Here is a 20,228-nt window from a genome sequence, read left to right as displayed (position 1 = left end):
AAAGTAAAAGTGGTCATAAGTCTGTGAATTTAACACCCCGCTGTCAATTCCAGGAGAATTTCACATCTTGCTAAATAATGCTCACTTTCAAGCCTCCTACTCCAACAGTGAAAGTGAAAGTGAAGTCACTCGGTCGTGTCCGATTCTTTTCGACCCCATAGACTGTAGCCTACCAGGCTCCTCCATCCATGGGATTTTCCAGGCAGGAATACTGGAGTGGGTTGCCATTTCCTTCTCCAGAGGATCTTCCCGACCCAGGGATCGAACCCGGGTCTCCCGCACTGTAGGCAGACGCTTTACGATCTGAGCCACCAGGGAAGCCTAAGGTAAATCAATGCATCAGCTTCCAGACCTTCCATAAAGCATGTGCTTTATCAGAAACATGAAGTCTGGACACAGCACGGTCAGGAACATATACTAGGAAGGTGGTACAATTGTTCAAACACTTTTTTAAAAAATTAAACAGATAATTCAGTCACATGCCTGTAATTGACATTCCAATGTCTCTTACAACATACTAGATGCTTATAATTCCTTGGCAAGAGTTGAAAGAATGTTCTATGTTCTCACTCACTGGCCTAAGGTGACTTTCCAGCTCCCTGTTTTCTTCTCCCAGCATAAAGGAAGTTTAAAAATAAATAGATAAAAAATAAATAAATAAATAGATAAAGGGATAACAATAAAAGAAAGAAGTTCAAACTAAAAAGCCAAATAGATCATAAATATGTTTCAGCTGGTAATAACTAGATGGATAAATAAGAGAGGATGAGATTAAACCTCAAAGGTTAATGCCTCTCCCCAAGCCCTAGGAGGAGGCAGTATTTCACGGATGATGAAAGACTCATCAAACATTTGATTAGTTGATGTGATTAGCTGCAAAATCAGTTCTTAGTATTTGAATATATATAAAACAAACAATAATTCTGTCATTGAAAACAAGCTGTAGGGTAAAAGAAACTCATGTAACATTTGACAATTTTAAGGATACATGTTTTATGAAGTAATGAAGTCATACTAACAAACAGTGCAAAACTGTGCCATTTGTGTGGGCAGATAGAACAGGAGACAGATCACATGGGAGGAAATAAATCTATAGCTTCTCTAACTTAAAAATTTTAGGAACACAATTATAAAAATCATATATAATTAAAGAACTAAACAAACATATAAACAAATTTTCAATGAATCATTTTCTATGTTATCCAGATAACTTATACTGGATACATGTTTTCCAGAAAAATGCCTGAAGAACTTCCTTACCTTTGCACATTCAGCTGGAGTTCTGGCAATAAAGCCTATCATCAATTTGCAGCGTAGTAAAATGTTTGCATGGATGTGATGAACAATAAAATTATTAGAATAATTTAAATGCCCATTTCTTCATCAGCCTAAGTGCTTTTGTGATTATGATGCATACGTGTGAAGGAAGGCACAGTGGCCCCCAAATGAAAAGGCTTCTTTTAAGCATACACTAACTCAACACTACTCTACATCTGAGCATAAATGAAGATAAAACACTGTACATTATGATTCAATTAAAAACCTGCAAGATACGTTACCTGCCGCCTCGAGCACTGAAAGGCACTACATGGATTCCCAGAGGCCCTCCATCGTTGGGGACTTGTACGAGCTTTACCATATCACTGTGAGACAATGATGAATGAGGGAGCATGAACATGTACTGTCACAAACCAAATCAAACCAAACACAAAACTGCAACGGCACAGACACACAGTAAACAACAAAAGAGGACAAAACGAAAATTCCAAGGGGCACACACACGTATACATTCACATTCTGGAGAGAAGCATGGTGATGAAAGCACATTCAACACTACATACCTGCACGCTAGTCTGATGGCATGGGAGGGGAGCAATCATCAGAAATAACTACATTAAAAATCACCCAGGACATTGCTCTTCTGTATAGTCCAAGTCCACATTTTGTAATCAGATCTCTAGACTTGCACTGAAAGTTTCCCATCCTAATATCTAATCAAGGATTACGAAGACTAATGGGCTAAAGAGGTTTCCATTGCACAGCACTTTATAATTTACAAAGCGCTCCTGCACAGGTCACCTCATTGATCCTTCCAATAGTCCAGTAAGGGCACAGCTCTGCCGCTGCAGGTAGCCGTCCACATAGGATGCCACCACCCTTACTCCTAATATCCTACCTGCTGTAAGCTCAGTCCACGTGCAGGTGACACAACCCCACTGGACACCCATGAAAAATCAAACAATTACCTTAAGAGCGTTTGTGATTGAACTCTAAAGTCTTTACACTATTTATATGAAGTTACACGACTTCATTTGTAGATTTCTACTACGTAAGTACAGTACTTCAATATTAATATCATAAGCCCAAATTTACTGCAAATTGGTGTAATCAGGAGAATGTAAATTTTCTAAACCATTTCAGTGAGATTTCACTTTCTTTGTAGATATTTCTGTGGGTATGAGCATGGCACAGAAATCTAAACAGTACTGATCCAATGATCAATATTTGGAAATACTATTTCAACTAGATATTAGGTATCTAGTTTAAGGAAACCTGGACAAACATCAGTAACTACCAATGGACTTGATCAGGATCCCAGGACAGTTCTTATGCACTGGAAAATGCCAATACTTCAACTGTATGCCTTAAATAAAAACCTGAGGTAATCCTATGTACTGTAAGTGCCCTGGTTATGTAATACAAAGACTCAAGAAAATTAAAGATAGGAATATCAAACAAATCAAAATTGAAAATATGTATACAGATTTAATCATATACACTACTTAGGACATTAGTTAATATTCTAATTAGCTAAATTAAAATTTTGTCATATTGCAAAATATTTACTAAAGTAATACTATTTACATGGATATTTAATTTTTTGATGTTTTCATAGAATGTCCTAAAATCCTATTTCAGATATCATTAATAGCATTTGAACATCTATTTAATGTCTGTTTGTCAACTAAGGATAGTATGGTATTTTTAATACATTTATTTATTTCATAGTCTTTCTCAAAAGAACTACAACAGTACAAGTATTTCTTAAATGTAATTATTTAGAGAGCACTGGGTGCTGAATATACAAACATAATCTGATTCGGGAGCCTGTTCAATTTCACTGAGAAAATTCTTATAACCCTTTCTTGGAAAACCAAGAAAAGACAAAATTAAGAGTCTAATTATTAATATCTCCACTCCAACTTTTACCCAAAGTCAAAGAAAAAATTTAGAATGACTGCTCTAAGGTAACTCAGACGAAGTCTTAAAAACATCTTCCATTCAAACCTGACGTTATTTAAGATAATTGCAAAGTTGTGACAATATATGAAAGCTTTTCTTTGACCTTTTATACTTAAAACATGTTCAAGGTCCCTAACCTCTTACAAGGTCCCCATCAAATATCTTGAGAGATACTATTTCTTCAAATCAATACAAAACATATACTAAAATGACTAATGCTTACCTGATCCAACTAGTTTTTCAAGTAAAGTATGTCTACAATATCTTTTTTAACTTGGCAAAGTTGAAGAACAAACAAAACGCTGACATACAAAAGCAACCTGAACACAGTTGACAGCACCATGAACGTGCCAAAAGTCTTCAATCAAACACTGCTTTAGACTATCATTTAATAGTACTTGCCAAGGCATGAGACTCAGAGCAGGTACGTGTGAATTTCCATGCTATCGTTCTTACATTATACCATTAACTCAGTAGATGAAAGATGCTCCTTGGAAAACAAACCAGTGCAAAGCATGTTTTAAATAAGCACAGACATTCCGCATGCCATACGCTTTCGGAATATTCGCTGCCATCAGTGAAGCTACACGGATGTTACAAACTTAGCTGAGACTGTCAGTAACTTACTCCAGAGAGAAGTTGGGGATGTTCTCCACACCAGTGTCGGCGTGGCCCACGGGTTCCACACGACTGCTGTCTTCCTCTGCGACATCCTCATCCTAAACAAAGAGAAGCACACCCTGGGTCAGGTTTACTCTTAGAAAGTGCATGAAAAGAAACTGGATAAAACTGGAATCTAACAGGCACTATGATCACATTAACTACGTCTCTCGTCTAGTGAGGATGACCTTTAACGATAACATGGGTTTGAACATGTGAAAAGTTGCATTTTAAAGCCGTAAGTCTCCCGAGTTAGTATATCTCAGGGGGTGAACAAGATGCCTCTGCAATAAGGAAAAAAACATTAGGACTTATACCTATGTTAACTTCTTATCATTTTTACTTCACCTTTTGGTATATTTAATATGTAAAAATCAAACCCAAGATGGCGGAGCAGAAGGACACACGCTCATCTTCTCCTGTGAGAATACCAAAATTGTAACTAGCTACTGAACAACTACCGACAGGAGAATGTCGGAACCCACCGAAAAAAGATACCCCACAAGCAAGGGCAAAGGAGAAGCTGCAATAAGATGGTAAGAGGGACCCAATCACATTTAAACTCAACCTCATACCTGCCAGAGACAGCTGGAGGGCACAAACAGAGCCTGTGTGCACCAAGACCAAGGGAAGGAGCAGTGACTCCCACAAGAGACTGCGGAGACCTGCCTTTGAGTGTTGGAGGGTCTCCTGCAGAGGCCTGAGTCAGCAGTGGCCTGCTGCAGAGACAGAGGCTCTAACAACAGCAGTCCTGGGAGTCGCAGCGTGTGGCATTAAGTCCTCTTGAAGGAGGTGATCATTAGCTACACAATAGAGCCGCCAGGCGGGTGAGTCACAAACTGGAGAACAGCTATACCAAAGAAATTCTCATACTGCTGGGAAAGTTTGAAACCTCACAACAGACTTCTCTGACACCTGTATATGACTACTGGAAAAACCGCACCTTTGACTATATGGACCTTTGTCGGCAAAGTGATGTCCCTGCTTTTTAATACACTGTCTAGGTTTGTCATAGCTTTTTTTCCCAAGGAGCAAGCGTCTTTTAATTTTATGGCTGCAGTCATTGTCCCCAGTGATTTTTGGAGCCCAAGAAAATAAAGTCTATCACTGTTTCCATTTTTCCCTCATCTATTTGTCATGAAGTGATGGGACCAGATCCCATGATCTTTGTTTTTTGAATGTTGAGTTTTAAGCCAGCTTTTCCTCTCTCCTCTTTCACCTTCATCAAGAGGCTCTTTAATTCCTCTTCACTTTCTGCCATTCACGTGGTATCATGTGCAAATCTGTTGCTGCTGCTGCTGCTGCTGCTAAGTCGCTTCAGTCGTGTCCAACTCTGTGTGACCCCATAGACAGCAGCCTACTAGGCTTCCCCGTCCCTGGGATTCTCCAGGCAAGAGCACTGGAGTGGGTTGCCATTTCCTTCTCCAATGCATGAAAGTGAAAAGTGAAAGTGAAGTCACTCAGTCGTGCCCGACTCTTAGTGACCCCATGGACTGCAGCCTACCAGGCTCCTCCGTCCAGGGGATTTTCCAGGCAAGAGTACTGAAGTGGGGTGCCATTGCCTTCTCTGTCTACATATCTGAGGTTATTGATATTATATACCGGGTGTCCCTGATGGCTCAGTGGGTAAGGAATCTGCTTGCAATGCAGGAGACACAGATTCGATCTCTGGGTCAGGAAGATCCTCTGGAGGAGGAAATGGCAATCCATTCCAGTATTCTTGCCTGAAAAATTCCATGGACAGAGAAGCCTGGCAGGCTACAGTCCAAAGGGTTGCCAAAGAGTTGGACATGACTGAGCGACTAAGCATACATGCATGCATGCATACTACTGCTCTGAATATACTACAATGTTATAATATACAAATAAATGTACATTACACTGGGGACAGATATTTAACATTTTAGTAATCCAAACAGTTGAGACCATTATAAATCTTAAAGATTAGCAAAATCTTCAGTCCAATTGTCAGTTCCCTAGTTCCTATTAACATAGGTTGTCAAAATGAACATGAAGTTAGTACAACCCTAGACTTAAACACTTCATCCTGTGAAATGTCACATAAGGTTATCCTAAGCCCACTGACTGATCATTTAGAGGTAAAGGCAGTAAGATCTTAGCCATGAAGAAGGACTTCTGTTTACTTCTGTTACAAACGACCAGGTGCACGAAAAGGAACAAAGAGTAAGCTAATCAACTCCCAGCGTTGCACTCTTCCTTTCAGAAAGGCAGAGTATTTTAGTTTGTAAAAAAAAAAAAAAATTATATTCCAACATATATTGTAGAAATTGAGTAAATATGCCAGTGCTTCAAAAAGTACATGTGGAATAAATGTGATGGTTCATAAAAGTAAATGAAATGTCACCCAAGAATACACCTCTCTTTGTCATCTTGTCCACTGTCTTTTCACTAAGCACTTCACTAACAGTGATGCTGGCTTTGCAGGATCATCTGAATAAGGATAAACATGTCTGATGACATCAATGGTTTTATTATCCAAATTAGAATACTTAGAAAAGACTCAGAATCTCCAAACACAGTGGCTCACGTGGGCTTTACTTTGGCTCTTATACCCAGCAGGTAGTATGCAAGTATTTGCTAATGAAAACAAAATCATCCTCAGGAATCTCTGGGGTAACATGCTTCCAAATACAACTCAATAAAATTTATTTAATTTACATCTTGGAAGTTTACGTGTATAATTTACATACCCATAATTTGTTAGGTTTATCTTTTTCTACTATATATACTTGATAACAGTGAGCTTATATATGAACTTATTAAACCACCTAATGAGAGTCTACCATTACAGAAAAATTGTATATTTTTAACTCATAGTATAAATGTAAAAGCCATTAACAGAGACATCAATCAACAAAATGATAAGCAATGGCTCTAAGTTCAAGATAGAGCATCAAATTTATTTCAAGTCACTAAGGCAATATGAAGGCAAGGTAGCTGGTAATGCCCAATTGACATTTCCTCTGAGAATCCAGCAAAATAAGCTGGATGTGCCGAGTTCTTCTATGAATTTACATAGACCCCATGCATCCTCAATGGCGGAGCACTGCGTGAAGCCAAGCTACTTGAAGACTGATGGTCCTGTGCTTTGAGGGGCCCTGCTATGTCCTTCTTAGTCATTTATCTCTTTTAAGCACCATTGCATAATACATTTTAAAGGTGAACCAGCATCTTGAACCTGCCTAAGAGTCACACTTACAATGTAAACAACAAACTCCCAAAATTAAGCTTTTCCATTGGGGGTTGGGATAGACAGAAGAGAAACACAGCAGTATCTAAATCAGGTGGAAAACATACAAATAGTTTATGGGTTAAAGACATTTAGTTTCAGGATTCATTAATAATTTAAGCCCTGCTAAAACACCACCACAATATACAACTGGCAGAAACACCTATGCGGCACTGGGAGACAGCCACATAAATGAAATGCCCCAAACTACAGTGATGAAATAGCAACTGATAACTGACACATTCACTGTTCCCACAGTGGCCATTATCAGGGCCCCAAGAGTATGGAGAATATTATTTCATGTCACTGCATATGGTGTTCAGTTATTTTGCAAAATTCACTACCCTGAGGCTGGGCTGCAATTGCTGTGGGAACTACAGTTTCTGAATGTGTACCCATCAACTCCTATACTGCTGTATTTTGTTGTTTTGTACTTTTAAGAGGGGCTGAACACAGTCACTTTTAACAGGAGTTATACACTGAATTCCACTGTAACCATAGTAAATGAAGCTCAGTTATGAACTATGTCAAATCAAGATGGAAGGCCTAGAGTATTAATTTAAACTACACAGTGTGAAGAAAAATGTTCAGGCGAGTCAATGTACTTTTTGTCCTATCCCGTCTATTTTACAGTAGAGAATAGGGATTGAGAGCTCAGTTTCAAAAATTAAACAGACCTGGATGTGAAAAGTGAGTGTGCCATCTGCCAATTTTACATCCTTAAACAAGTTATATATCCCTTCTGTATTTCTATTGCTTTTTCTGTAAACTAGGAACAACAAAACCATCTAATTCTTCTTAAGATTACTGAGAGGAATAAGTAAGATAACCCACGTCACAAATCATAACATAGTACCTGACACATGGTAATGGACAATAAATGTTAGCTGTTATTGAAAAGAGAAACAATGAATACATGACATATAAAACATACCTCAGTAATTCTTTTAGGGTAATGTTACACAACTATAAGATATTTTAAGAGTATATATTCACCCTTTCATACTTTATGCCTTGCAGTAAAATTTAATATTAAACATATTACCCACTCAATTAAATACAGAATGTATCATATGCATTTTAGAAAGTTGCATAAAACCCATAATTTCTTGCACTTTGCTGTATACAAAGTACTTTCATCATAAAAGGGTTTCAGAATGAGAAAACATATCAAAAAGTATAAACGACTAAATGCTGCATTGTTGTAGTTGTTCATCCACTAAGTCGTGTTCGACTCTTTGTCACCCCGTGGACCATTAGCAAGCCAGGCTCCTCTGTCCTCTACTATCTCCTGGAGTTTGCTCAAATTTTTGCCCATTGAGTCAGTGATGCTCTCTAACCATCTCATCCTCTGCTACCCCATTCTCCTGTTGCCTTCAATCTTTCCCAGCATCGGGGTCTTTTCTAATGACTTGGCTCTTCACATCAGGTGGCCAAAGTATTAGAGCTTCAGCTTCAACAACAGTCCTTCCAATGAATATTCTACAATCCAATAAATGGCAGGAAAAAGAAAACCCCATGGGTTGCTAGTTGAGGAAATTTTCAGAGGAAACAGATTTGAAGACCTGTGATGGGGCTATGACTTCATCCTGCTTGAAAGCTCTAAGTTAGCCTGCCACATAGCTTCATGCGTGTCACAGAGGACACCTTGGTTCACAGACAAAGGACAGTTCATTACAGCAGTGGCATTAGCCAGACTATCATCCATTTGTGTACTGACTCCTAAGCTAAAATTCTCAAAGGTGATATGAAGAGGGCCAGGGGACACTGGTCTACTCAGGAGAAACTGAGCCCAGGGAACTGGAGCCCTTTACACAAACAGTCTGCATGCCTGCTCACTGCTTTGGAGGGAGACACCATGTCTGTCTTCCAAGGTTGTTTGCTGTACACATATCGTTGAAAGCAGAGTGCAGCACAAAGGTCTTCATTCTCAAGATGTACAGAAATACAAAAGAACCATGGAAAATTATCTCCCAATAACAGAATTTAATCTGAGCATTGCCAAGTGGTAGCATCTGTAGGCCCCTGGGGGAGGGCATGGCAACCCACTCCAGTATTCTTGCCTGGAGAATTCTATGGACAGAGGAGCCTGGCGGGCTACGGTCCATGGGGTTGCAAAGAGTCGGACACGACTGAAGCGACTGAGCACACACACACACACAGCATTTGTATGATCACTAGCAAAGTATACTGGGAACATGCTCTATGATAAGAACGTCTTTTGAATAGTAAACATTAAATTCGACTACATGAAAGAGTTAAACCCTCTATATCAAGGGAAAAACATATTTTTCAACATAGAACAATATACTCAACCAAACAAAAACAAAAATCAAGTGTGAAAAGTAAAACAAACAAACAAACAATTAGACAAGTAAAGTCTTTACTTCCCCTGGTCCCCTTCCTATAAAATTATTTTTGGATGCCTTCCAGTAAAACCCAGAAAACTCAATGAGACAATGGACAGAACCCAAGGTAAACCCAGAATATGGTGACAGTCCAGAGAAGATTAGAGCAGCAGGACACAGAGGTCTGGGAAGTCCATCTCCATGAGAAAAATCATAATAATAATTACTCTGATATTTTTTAATATTTGGGAGATATTTCCAGAGACCTGATAGAGAATGACGGGGCAGGACACAGATTAAAGATATAGACAGAGAAAACAAACCAAATTGTCAAAATGCCAGAGCAATTAGCTCCAAGAACAGCGAAGGGAAATGTGTAGGAAAGGAAACGTAATCAGAGAACCCACTCGGCTAAGCCGCGAGCAGCCCTCACACCGCCATATAACGTGACACTGGGTATTGATTCCACTTGGGGTTTTCATGTAACAAGACTTAGAGGAGGGGAGCTGGGAAGGTAAAAGTGGCATTAAAGGGAAACCCCATCTTCCATAATGACAAATCAAAAGATGTCAATAGCTAGTAACCACAAAGCAACAACATAAATACTTCATTCAGAAACATGGAAGTAAATACCAGAACCAACCAACATCTGCATAGATTGGGCGTTGCTGCCTCTAGTGAGAGGGGCTGGGGGAACACAGAGTGCTAGTTTTTTCATTAAATGCCTTCCAGTACGCTGTATTTAATTTTCATTTAAATCTGGCACCAGGTTTACTTCAAACAATAAAAGATAGGAAACCCAAGGTGCCAGGAAGGCAGTATCATGCTCGTGTCCCTGGCAGGTGCCTTCCTGGAAGATGCCCACGACCTTCTCCTGTGGGTCCCCCAGATGACTGTTCAGTTGCACAGGAAGACACTTACAGGGGCTGGATGCAAAGTGCTACCCTGGCTCAGGAGACTTCTGCCTCAGAGAAGCCAGTATGTCCCATGACATCACCAAAGGGACAGCTGCTTGTCAGATACTTACAGTTTTTCCAGTCCACATACAATTTACCAATCAGAATAATTTAATTACCATACAAAGACTGTTCACAGAAACCTTTATCAGGTTTCCAGGAACAGGGAACAAAACCAAACCAAAACCCTCACCAAAGTTTATACTCTCGTGCAGAGGGGGAAATAATTTTTGTTAACCCTTTATCTGTAATATAATACTGATCTAAGCAATGTTTTTAAGATCGAAGAGTCAAGTAGTAAGAGGAGAGGGAAAAAAATGAAATTAGGCTAAATCCTTAATTATCTTTTTAATTTCAAAAATTATCTAGTTGTATTTTTTCCTTCTTGGGCACTAAATATTTTCTCTATATTCACAGATTTTTGTTAATGATATCATTAACAAAAGTGGATACTATTGCAAAATAGTACAGAATTGGTAGTTAGAACACTTAAAATCTGAATCCTGCTTCCATCATTCATACAAGAGGATAAACTTTGTAATCGGTTTGTTTACAAAACAAGGAAAATTGTCTGTTTTATGGAACACAATAAAAATTTACCCAGAAAGCAATCACCTGCATCTCTGCATTCATACTCTTGAGTTCTGAGGATATAAATATTTTGAATAGCTATTACTTTAAAGAAAAGCCTACAATTTCAAGAAATAATTTACTTACTGTCTAAATGTTTTTTAAAAACTTAAGTTATACTTGCTTACTTAAATTTCCATCATACCAATCTGATTTTTATGTTTAGGAAGCAAGAAAGGAAAAGAAAGTTCTGATGATATCCTGCTCAACAAATTTATAATATTCTTCCTCAAATGTTGTTATTATTATTTTTCATGTAAAATAATTTAACCAGTTCAATTACACTGCTACACAAATGCTCAACTAAATGATCTTTTTCACCTTTTTGGAGTTTTGGAATTCCAAAAGTTTCCAAATTTAATGAGAGATACATTAACTCTTAGTGAACCATAGTAGCTTCCAGAGAAAGTATTTACTTAAATGTTGACAGTATGAATTAAACCACTTTGGGGGATCACATTTGGTGGAAAATAAATTCTGAGGGGAATCTGTTTCCAAGTCCCCTGAGTATCACAAATTGGATTCCAGAAGGCTTTTGTGTTAAGGTTGCCACTATTTGATTAATTAGCCTAATCCCCAGGGAAAAATAATTTTCCATCATATGTGGAAAACAATTGAAAACATTTGGTGGGGGAGGGGATTTCACTGTTGAAAATGATAAACCTATAAGCAAACTTCCAAAGAAATAAAATCAGGAAATGTGTAATATAATTTTATTTGAAGATCATTGTATTCTACTAGAGTAAAAGCACTATTAAAAAAAGAATTAGAAAAGACAGTACTAGATACTAAGCAAGACTTTTAAAAATAAAACTGTCTTCTTATATTATAGAGGGAAAATAATAGCTCTTATACCTTTAAAGACAGTACAGTTCACCTTAATATAAACTTGCTCCACAGAACTCCAGAGTTCAATGTCAAATAACTTTGGATTAAATGAAGAATAATTCAGTACCTGTGATGTTGAATATTATACGTGAGTTGCCCACCCTCAACAGGATGCCTAACACCCTCATCTCAAATTAATACTGATCAAATGGAATGGCAAACACAGTCCTGAACACAGTCCATGAAATTTCCATTTCCCACAGAAATGAAACATTTCCTGTCTTGAAACATACACAACATGACTCCACACAACCCAAGGCAAGAGAAGAGTCTTTTAGAAGAAGAACAGATGGTGCTGATTTATGAAGCTATCTAACCACAGAGAACAACAAATAGTATGTATCTTTGCACCTGTTACATGCACAGTGGAATCCTGAAATTAAGTTTCAAAATCTAAGCTTGCTTCTTATAGATTATTAGAGTTTCTGGGGGTGGAGGAATCCTATCGGGCATACTTAGTCTGACATCCAGTCATATGCAGGAATCTTCCTCCACGATTCCTGTGCTCCAAGACACACACAGGAAGCCTTACTAAGTATCACTGGGTTCAGTAACTAACTCCAGCATCCCACCTGCCTGACTCCTAACATATTTATCCCAAGACTTGACCATTATCACCACTTCAACAATATGGAAGTCATTTCTTTTGCAGGAAGTAGCTCTCACTGCTCAGATTCCCTACCACACACCAAGGGCTAAGTGTATCCAATAGGTGACTTTAACCGGCGTAATCAATCTGGTTCAAGTGTGGCTTCCTTATCAGACTAATACCCACTGGATTCTTTTGAACATTCCCCAAAAAAATACTCTAATTTACGGATTGTAGAAACGTACTGATTTTCTGATCTGACCAATTTTGCTGTTCTAACTAACATTTAATCCTTACAGAGGTGACATTTTAAAATGCTTTATCTTCAGGGTGAAATAAGTGTAATATATGAGTAAGTAAATATCTAGATTTATATTTAAAAAACAATTTATAACTATTTTCTTTCAAAAAATCAATTTCTCCTTGGCTTAAAAATGATTTCAAAATTAATCATCAATTTGTTAAAGTAGAAACTTGTTGTTGTTCAGTTGCTCAGTCGTGTCAGACTCTTTGCGACCCCATGGACTGTAGCACACCAGGCTTTCCTGTCCTTCAATAACTCCTCGAGTTTGCTCCAACTCATGTCCATTGAGTTGATGATGCCATCCAACCATCTCTTCTCCTCCTGCCATCAATCTTTCCAGCATCAGGGCTTTTCCATTCATCATCAATCTTTCCATTCACTAAAAGGCTCTTCAGTTTAAATAAACTTTTACTTAAATCAGTAAGAAAGAAAAAGTCTAAACAAATATTTCTTGCTACAATAAGGACAAATCACTTCTTCGAAAGGCAAGGCACTTATGAATTTTAAATTTTATAAATTTTAATTAACAAAAAGTGATAATTGCTAGTATATACGGAGGACTTCTGATGTGCCAATTACTAAAGAACACACTTCTCTAGTCCTCAATACAATCTCAATTTAATCAACAATACAACCCTTAAATATATTTCAGTAAACAAAACAGATGGGATCTTTTTTGTGAATTAAGTTTCTGCTAGTCTTTTTTCAATGATAACTGAGCTAACCATGTGGTAAGTTCACAAATCTTTGAGCACAGCGTAACTTGGATAACAGAGCTGTGTTGCTGACATGCAAAGTATTCTTTAATAAAGTTTACTGAATGCTCTACTTGAAATTTTAACTAGACATGCAATGGATCCATCCAATACATTAATCCAAATTAAAGAAATACAACATTCTCCATCTCATGAGCTTACTGGAATAGATTCATGGCTATCCCTACATGCAAAACATCCTACCTATTAAAGCAAAATTTTTAGGAAAAAGAGAAAGAACTAGTTTTATGAAACATCTATAACACACAACAAACTGCCTATACAATCTCTCATTTAATCCTCACAACAAGGCAGGAATTCTTATTATGAAGAAATTAGGCCTAGAAAAGATTGCAGATTTCTCTGCAGCAGCAGCCCTGTGATTTTGAGAATGGTCTTATGGCCTGTTGTTCTTTGGTTTCGCTCTTTATGACCCAGAGAAGAGGAACCAAACACAATTCAGTACTGGATGTGACCCTCGCCAACTAGTAAGTCAGGGCCAGGGACTGTGAGAAAATATGATAATAATCATGTTGTAACAAATATTAAACTCCGAACATATAATAAATGTACTTTCATATAGAGTGAGAATTACTGTTAAAATATTTTTGTCTATGAATTTTCATTTTAGGCTGTTGTTCAGTAGCTCAGTTATGCCCGACTCCCTCTGACCCCATCAACTACAGCATGCCAGGCTTCCCTGTTCTTCACTATCTCCTGGAGTTTGTTCAAACTCATGTCCATTGAGTCAATGATGCCATCCAACCATCTCATCATTTTAGGAGAAACATGTAAATAATGGTCTCCTAGGTGGTGCAGCATTAAAGAATCTACCTGCTGATTAAGGAGACCTAGGTTTAATCCCTGGGTCGGGAAGATCCCCTGGAGAAGGAAATGGCAACCCACTCCAATATTCTTGCCTGGAAAATTCCATGGACAGATGAGCCTGGTGGGCTTATATAGTCCATGGGGTCACAAAAAGTCAGACCCGACTGAGCAAACAGCACACACACATACATACAAACAATGAACATCAGGAAATCTTACCAGTTATCACATCTGGATGGCAGTGATTTTTACTGTGTCTTTATAACATTAAGTACTTTTACAATGAGCATAAATCTTTTAGGAATAAAGGGTATTTTTATTTTTTAAAAATGTTACAAAACCTTCATAAATTGCTTTTATTATGTGATATCGCTACTTTATAACTCCTTTGAAAAGTGACTCTACAAAAAATTAAGGATCTAGAACGAAAATTAGAACATTATAGGTAAGTAATAAGATGGAACTGGGCATTGATGCTGAATGTATATCGTACTGAATCAGTTCCAGCAGAGAGTTGTTGTTTTTTTCTTAATCATTTTGGTGTAGAATCTGAATGGTAGAAAAGTTTAAAAAAGGAAGATTGGTAAGATGCCATACAAATAAATTAGAAGAAATTTCAATTAAAAAAAATTGAAAAAAGAGTACAGAGTGAAGAAGAGTCCCTACAAGGCAAGTTCATCACTGAGCTTTGTGGTCCATAAAAACCTCACGTTGCTTCCAACGGGGACTAACATATGTTTATTTAACCCTTTTTCCTTGATGATAAATATATATTTCACAATTATTAATTTTGAAGGGCTTATTAAAAAATGTTTGTAGTCCTCAAAGTTCTACACCTCATTATTTTAAATTGTTAAGAAACAAGTAAAGAACAACACATGGGTCCCATAACAAAATCCACTCGTGTAAACATCTATTAGAGCTTGTACTTTATTACTTTCCAATGAAGTCTTTTAATTCACATAAGAAACACAGTCATTAACTTACTTGAAATGGCTTAGAGAAAGTAGCTTTCCAAAACCAAAAATTCCTCAATTTCCTAGTTAAAGTCAGTGACGCAAAAGCTAGTTGGTAGCTTTCCTGGGGATCAAGAGATTGTATTCTCAAACAAAACAAAACCTATTATGTGTTTAAAACAAGGCACATGGCCATGATGACTAGTCTGAATGCTCAATTTTAGATCATGGATCAAAAGTTTATAATAAATGCAGAGGTTAACATTGATAAAGCTAATTAGCGGTGCATTGTTGCATTGCCCTAATGCTGAAATGTGACGCAAATACCAAACAAAAATTAAGATGTTAAACAAATACGTTAATTTAAACTAATAAACATGTTACAGTTGTTTTAGAACCTTAGTGAAAGTAAAAGTCACTCAGTCGTGTCCAATTTTTTGCAACCCCATGGACTATACAGTCCATGGAATTCTCTAGGCCAGAATACTAGGGTGGGGAGCCTTCCCTTCTCCAGGGGATCTTCTTGACCCAGGAATCAAACTAGGGTCTCCTGCATTGCAGGCGGATTCTTTACCAGCTGAGCTACCAGCTGAGCACATTGGCCTTGTGGTTAAAAACAGAATCTCCATGCAAAATGGTTTTGACAAATGATGTCACTTCTCTGATTTAGTTGATTCATTTTATAAACTGACAAGAATAATATAATACTATATACTGATAATCTGGTGGCTCAGACAGTAAAGCATCTCTCTACAATGCGGGAGACCCGGGTTCGAGCCCTGGGTTGGGAAGATCCCCTGGAGAAGGAAATGGCAATCCACTCCAGTACTATTGCCTGGAAAATCCCATGGACAGAGGAGCCTGGTAAGCTACAGTCTATGGGGTCGCAATGGAGAAAGCATTGGCAACCCACTCTAGCGTTCTTGCCTGGAGAATCTCAAGGATGAAGGAGCCTGGTAGGCTGCCGTCTACGGGGTCGCACAGAGATGGACACGACTGAAGCGATTTAGCAGCAGCAGCATGGGGTTGCAAAGAGTAGGACATGACTTCACTTTCACTTTTAATCTATGAGGATAAGTTAACATAAAATGCTTGGAATACTGCCTTCTACATAAATAAAATAGGACTAAAACTTCATGTATAGCATGTGACTTCATATATAGAATAGACTCTCTGTTCTAAGGTTTAAACTTCAGAAATATTTCAACCAAAAACAGTCTGGAGAAAAGGACTATTTAGGAAGAGTACCTGCTCAGAATATCCCTTTCAACACACTTATCACTAAAATTTCTGGAATCAGAGAAATGAATTAAATGCTGGGAAATCATTTCATTAGGATTAATAACCACATCATTTGCTTTTGATTACACAATTTGATCCAATTATGTCAGTTCTTTTGGTTTCCTCAGGTTGTTCCCTTGAGATATAATTAAAACCAGAATTTGTGATTTGCACATGGCCTAAAAAACTTGAGCTCATTTTGTATCAAAGACTGTCTTATCAATATTTACTAGAAAGAGAGGTCTTCAGAGCAAGAGGCTCATTTTATACAATTTTCAGTATAAAATGATTGCAGCAGTGATAGCACAAATTAAAATATTAACAGAAAATGTAACAGATACCTGGTGACTTTCAGTTACAAAAATAAAAGTCTTGAAATACTTAAGATTTTAGGTCATTCACGGGGATAGAAACTGTTTGACTCTTGAAATATTTACTCCTGAATGTTGAGATAAAAGATCAAGTTGTCTGCTGCTTGGTCATGTACGGATGTGAGAGTTGGACTGTGAAGAAAGCTGAGAGCCAAAGAATTGATGCTTTTGAACTGTGGTGTTGGAGAAGACTCTTGAGAGTCCCTTGGACTGCAAGGAGATCCAACCAGTCCATCTTAAAGGAGACCAGTCCTGAGTGTTCATTGAAAGGACTGATGCTGAGGCTGAAACTCCAATACTTTGGCCACCTCATGTGAAAAGTTGACTCATTGGAAAAGACTCTGATGCTGGGAGGGATTGGGGGCAGGGGGAGAAGGGGACGACAGAGGATGAGATGGCTGGATGGCATCACCGACTCGATGCACGTGAGTTTGGGTGAACTCCTGGAGTTGGTGATGGACAGGGGGGCCTGGTGTGCTGTGATTCACAGGGTCACAAAGAGTCAGACACAACTGAGTGACTGAACTGAACTGAACTGTGATTCAGTAGAAAACAGACTTCGTAACTGATAACAAACTGAAATAAAATTTAAGGTATTAGACAATCCATGTATTTTTAAAAAGCTCAGCAGCTATCTTCAGCATCACAACCCAGAGCACGGACTTATTTCACCCTTGTGAACAACCTGCAGTATCTTCAGATGGAGACAATACAAGGGAAACCTTCAGAAACCTTTCACACTTTCCCTGTAGAGTCAGCCCAGATTAGCTTTAAATCTAGAATACCAAATACTATTTCCTATTCAAAACCCTGAATGTCATTCCACAATTTCTAAAATAAGTCTCACAGTCCTTTCATCCTGATTCTTGCCTCTCTGTGAGCCCTAGTGGCCAGATCCCTTCTTCCTGAAGTGCCTTTCCTCTCTCCCTTGGGCATTAAATGTGAAACCCAGCCTCCTTAGGGCACACTGGCCTTTGTCTCTATTCTCCATCATTTTGAAAATCATCTCCACATGAGAATTCTTGGTCAAAATAGAACTGCAGGTGGTTTTTGTGCCTGCACATATTCTTGAGGATAGCAATCAGATACTAATAAAATTCCAACTTCTTAAAAGAATCATTAAAAAGACACTATTACTAGTGAAGCTATGAAAGTTATATAGTTGAGTCAAACATGCTTGAGGAAGTCAGAGACCTGCAATCACAGAACTTACTTCTAACAGTCTAAAGAGATACCATCAAGGTACAAATGTATGTTAAAAATAGCAACACATATACTGTCCTGCACACGTCTAAGGAGCAGGTGTCTTCTCAAGGCACTTAATCCATGACACCCCAAAGAATACTTGCATCCTGCCTGGCTTTTCTGATAGGACTGCAAGTTTGAAAGGGTTAGTTTCACATCATATCCTCATGTGCTTCCCTGATAGCTCAGTTGGTAAAGAATCCACCAACAATGCAGGAGACCCCAGTTCATTCCTGGGTCAGAAAGATCCACCAGAGAAGGGGTAGGCTATGCACTCCAGTATCCTTGGGCTTCCCTTGTGGCTCAGCTGGTGAAGAATCCACCCTCAATACAGGAGACCTGGGTTGCGAAGATCCCCTGGAGGAGGGAAAGGCTACCCACTCCAGTATTGTGGCCTGGAGAATTCCATGGACTGTATAGGCCACGGGGTTGCAAAGAATCGGATGTGACTGAGCGACTTTCACTCTCCTCAGGTCAGATCCTGAGAAGACTCACAGCAAGGTCACTGAGAAAGCACAAGGAGATGGACCTGAACCATCCTAAGCACAGCTCTTTGGGGGGCTCCAGCGGAGAAGGTGCGGGCAGACACTGAAACACAGAAGCTCATTTGGGCTAAATAGAAGTCTGATCACTCAGGTTAGAGAAAAATTCAATACAATGACGGGCTCTCAAAGCAGAGACCTGGAGGGATAACCAAAAAATTAGAAAATGCCGTGAAGGTGTGACATAACTAGGAGTGTGCTAGACTTGGCTCTCCAAAAAAAAAAGAAAAGAAAAAAATTGTTAAACAGGAAAAAGACCTTATTTGTAATGTCTGCCAATACAAATACTCCCCCCATGGCAGACTGCAAACCACCAATATCACGTCACTGAACAGTGTGGAAGACATATGACCTTTGGGTAGGAGCCATCTATGATTACCCAGGTGGGACTGGGATGAGTGAAAAAAAAAGAGCTCTTAGCAGATTAATAACAGATATTAATAATATAAAAATACCAGTATCATTTTTGACAGTTAATCATACGTGGCCAGAATACTGCTTAGTTTTATATCCTAACAGGGCTATTCATCTATCAGATGTTTATCATTTGAACCAACTAACGGATGAATTATAGACCTCCTATGACGGAGTTAGGTCCCAACAAACCCACAGGAAGTTAAAAATATTGTTAAGTCCAAAATGCATCTAATACTCCTAACCTACTGACTATCACAGCTTCAGTTCTGTTCAGTTCAGTCACTCAGTTGTGTCCAACACTTTGCACGCCAGGCCTCCCTGTCCATCATCAACTCCCGGAGTCCACCCAAACCCATGTCCATCGAGTCGGTGATGCCATTGAACCATCTCATCCTCTGTTGTACCCTTCTCCTTCTGCCCTCAATCTTTCCCAGCATCAGGGTCTTTTCAAATTAGTCAGCTCTTCACATCAGGTGGCCAAAGTATTGGAGTTTCAGCTTCAACATCAGCCAAGCCTGATTTACATGTGCTCCAAACACATTAGCAGAGAGTTAGGCAAAATTATCTAACACAAAGCCTATTTTATAATAAAGTGTTGGCTATCTCATGTAATTTATTGAACACTGTATTGAAAGGGAAGAACAGATGTTTGTTGGTGCACTGATTGTTTACCCTCCTGATCACACACTGACTGGGAGTTGTGAATCACTGCCACCACCCAGCATCACAAGAGAGAATGCGACGGTACGTGACTAGATCCAAATTCAAAATTCGAAATAAGTTTCTGATGAATGCAAACTGAACATTCTTAAGTAGGGAACCATGTGGACGATAAGCCAATGAATTTCTAACAACTACCACCACCACTCTGACAGCAAAGTGTAATTCTTATCTGAAATGGTAATTTAATGTCCTAAAAATCAGTTAGAGATTAGACACCGAAGTACATCTGGTACCTCTGTGGC

General features: G+C 38.5%; 1 protein-coding gene across 17 annotated transcripts in view; it reads right to left on the bottom strand.

The window, feature by feature from the left end:
* Positions 1 to 20,228, bottom strand: part of PARD3 (par-3 family cell polarity regulator) — a 577,827-nt gene that overhangs the window by 253,622 nt on the left and 303,977 nt on the right. For all 17 annotated transcript variants that reach the window (XM_070802040.1, XM_070802041.1, XM_070802035.1 and 14 more), the window contains 2 exons: positions 3,871 to 3,962; positions 1,560 to 1,643 (listed from right to left, as the gene is read on the bottom strand). In XM_070802040.1, the coding sequence (XP_070658141.1) occupies positions 1,560 to 1,643; positions 3,871 to 3,962 (176 nt within the window). The remainder of the gene's footprint in view (positions 1 to 1,559; positions 1,644 to 3,870; positions 3,963 to 20,228) is intronic.

Source organism: Bos indicus, chromosome 13 (genome assembly GCF_029378745.1).
Source record: "Bos indicus isolate NIAB-ARS_2022 breed Sahiwal x Tharparkar chromosome 13, NIAB-ARS_B.indTharparkar_mat_pri_1.0, whole genome shotgun sequence".
Lineage (NCBI taxonomy): Eukaryota > Metazoa > Chordata > Mammalia > Artiodactyla > Bovidae > Bos > Bos indicus.
This window is presented reverse-complemented; position numbering and strand designations above follow the sequence as displayed.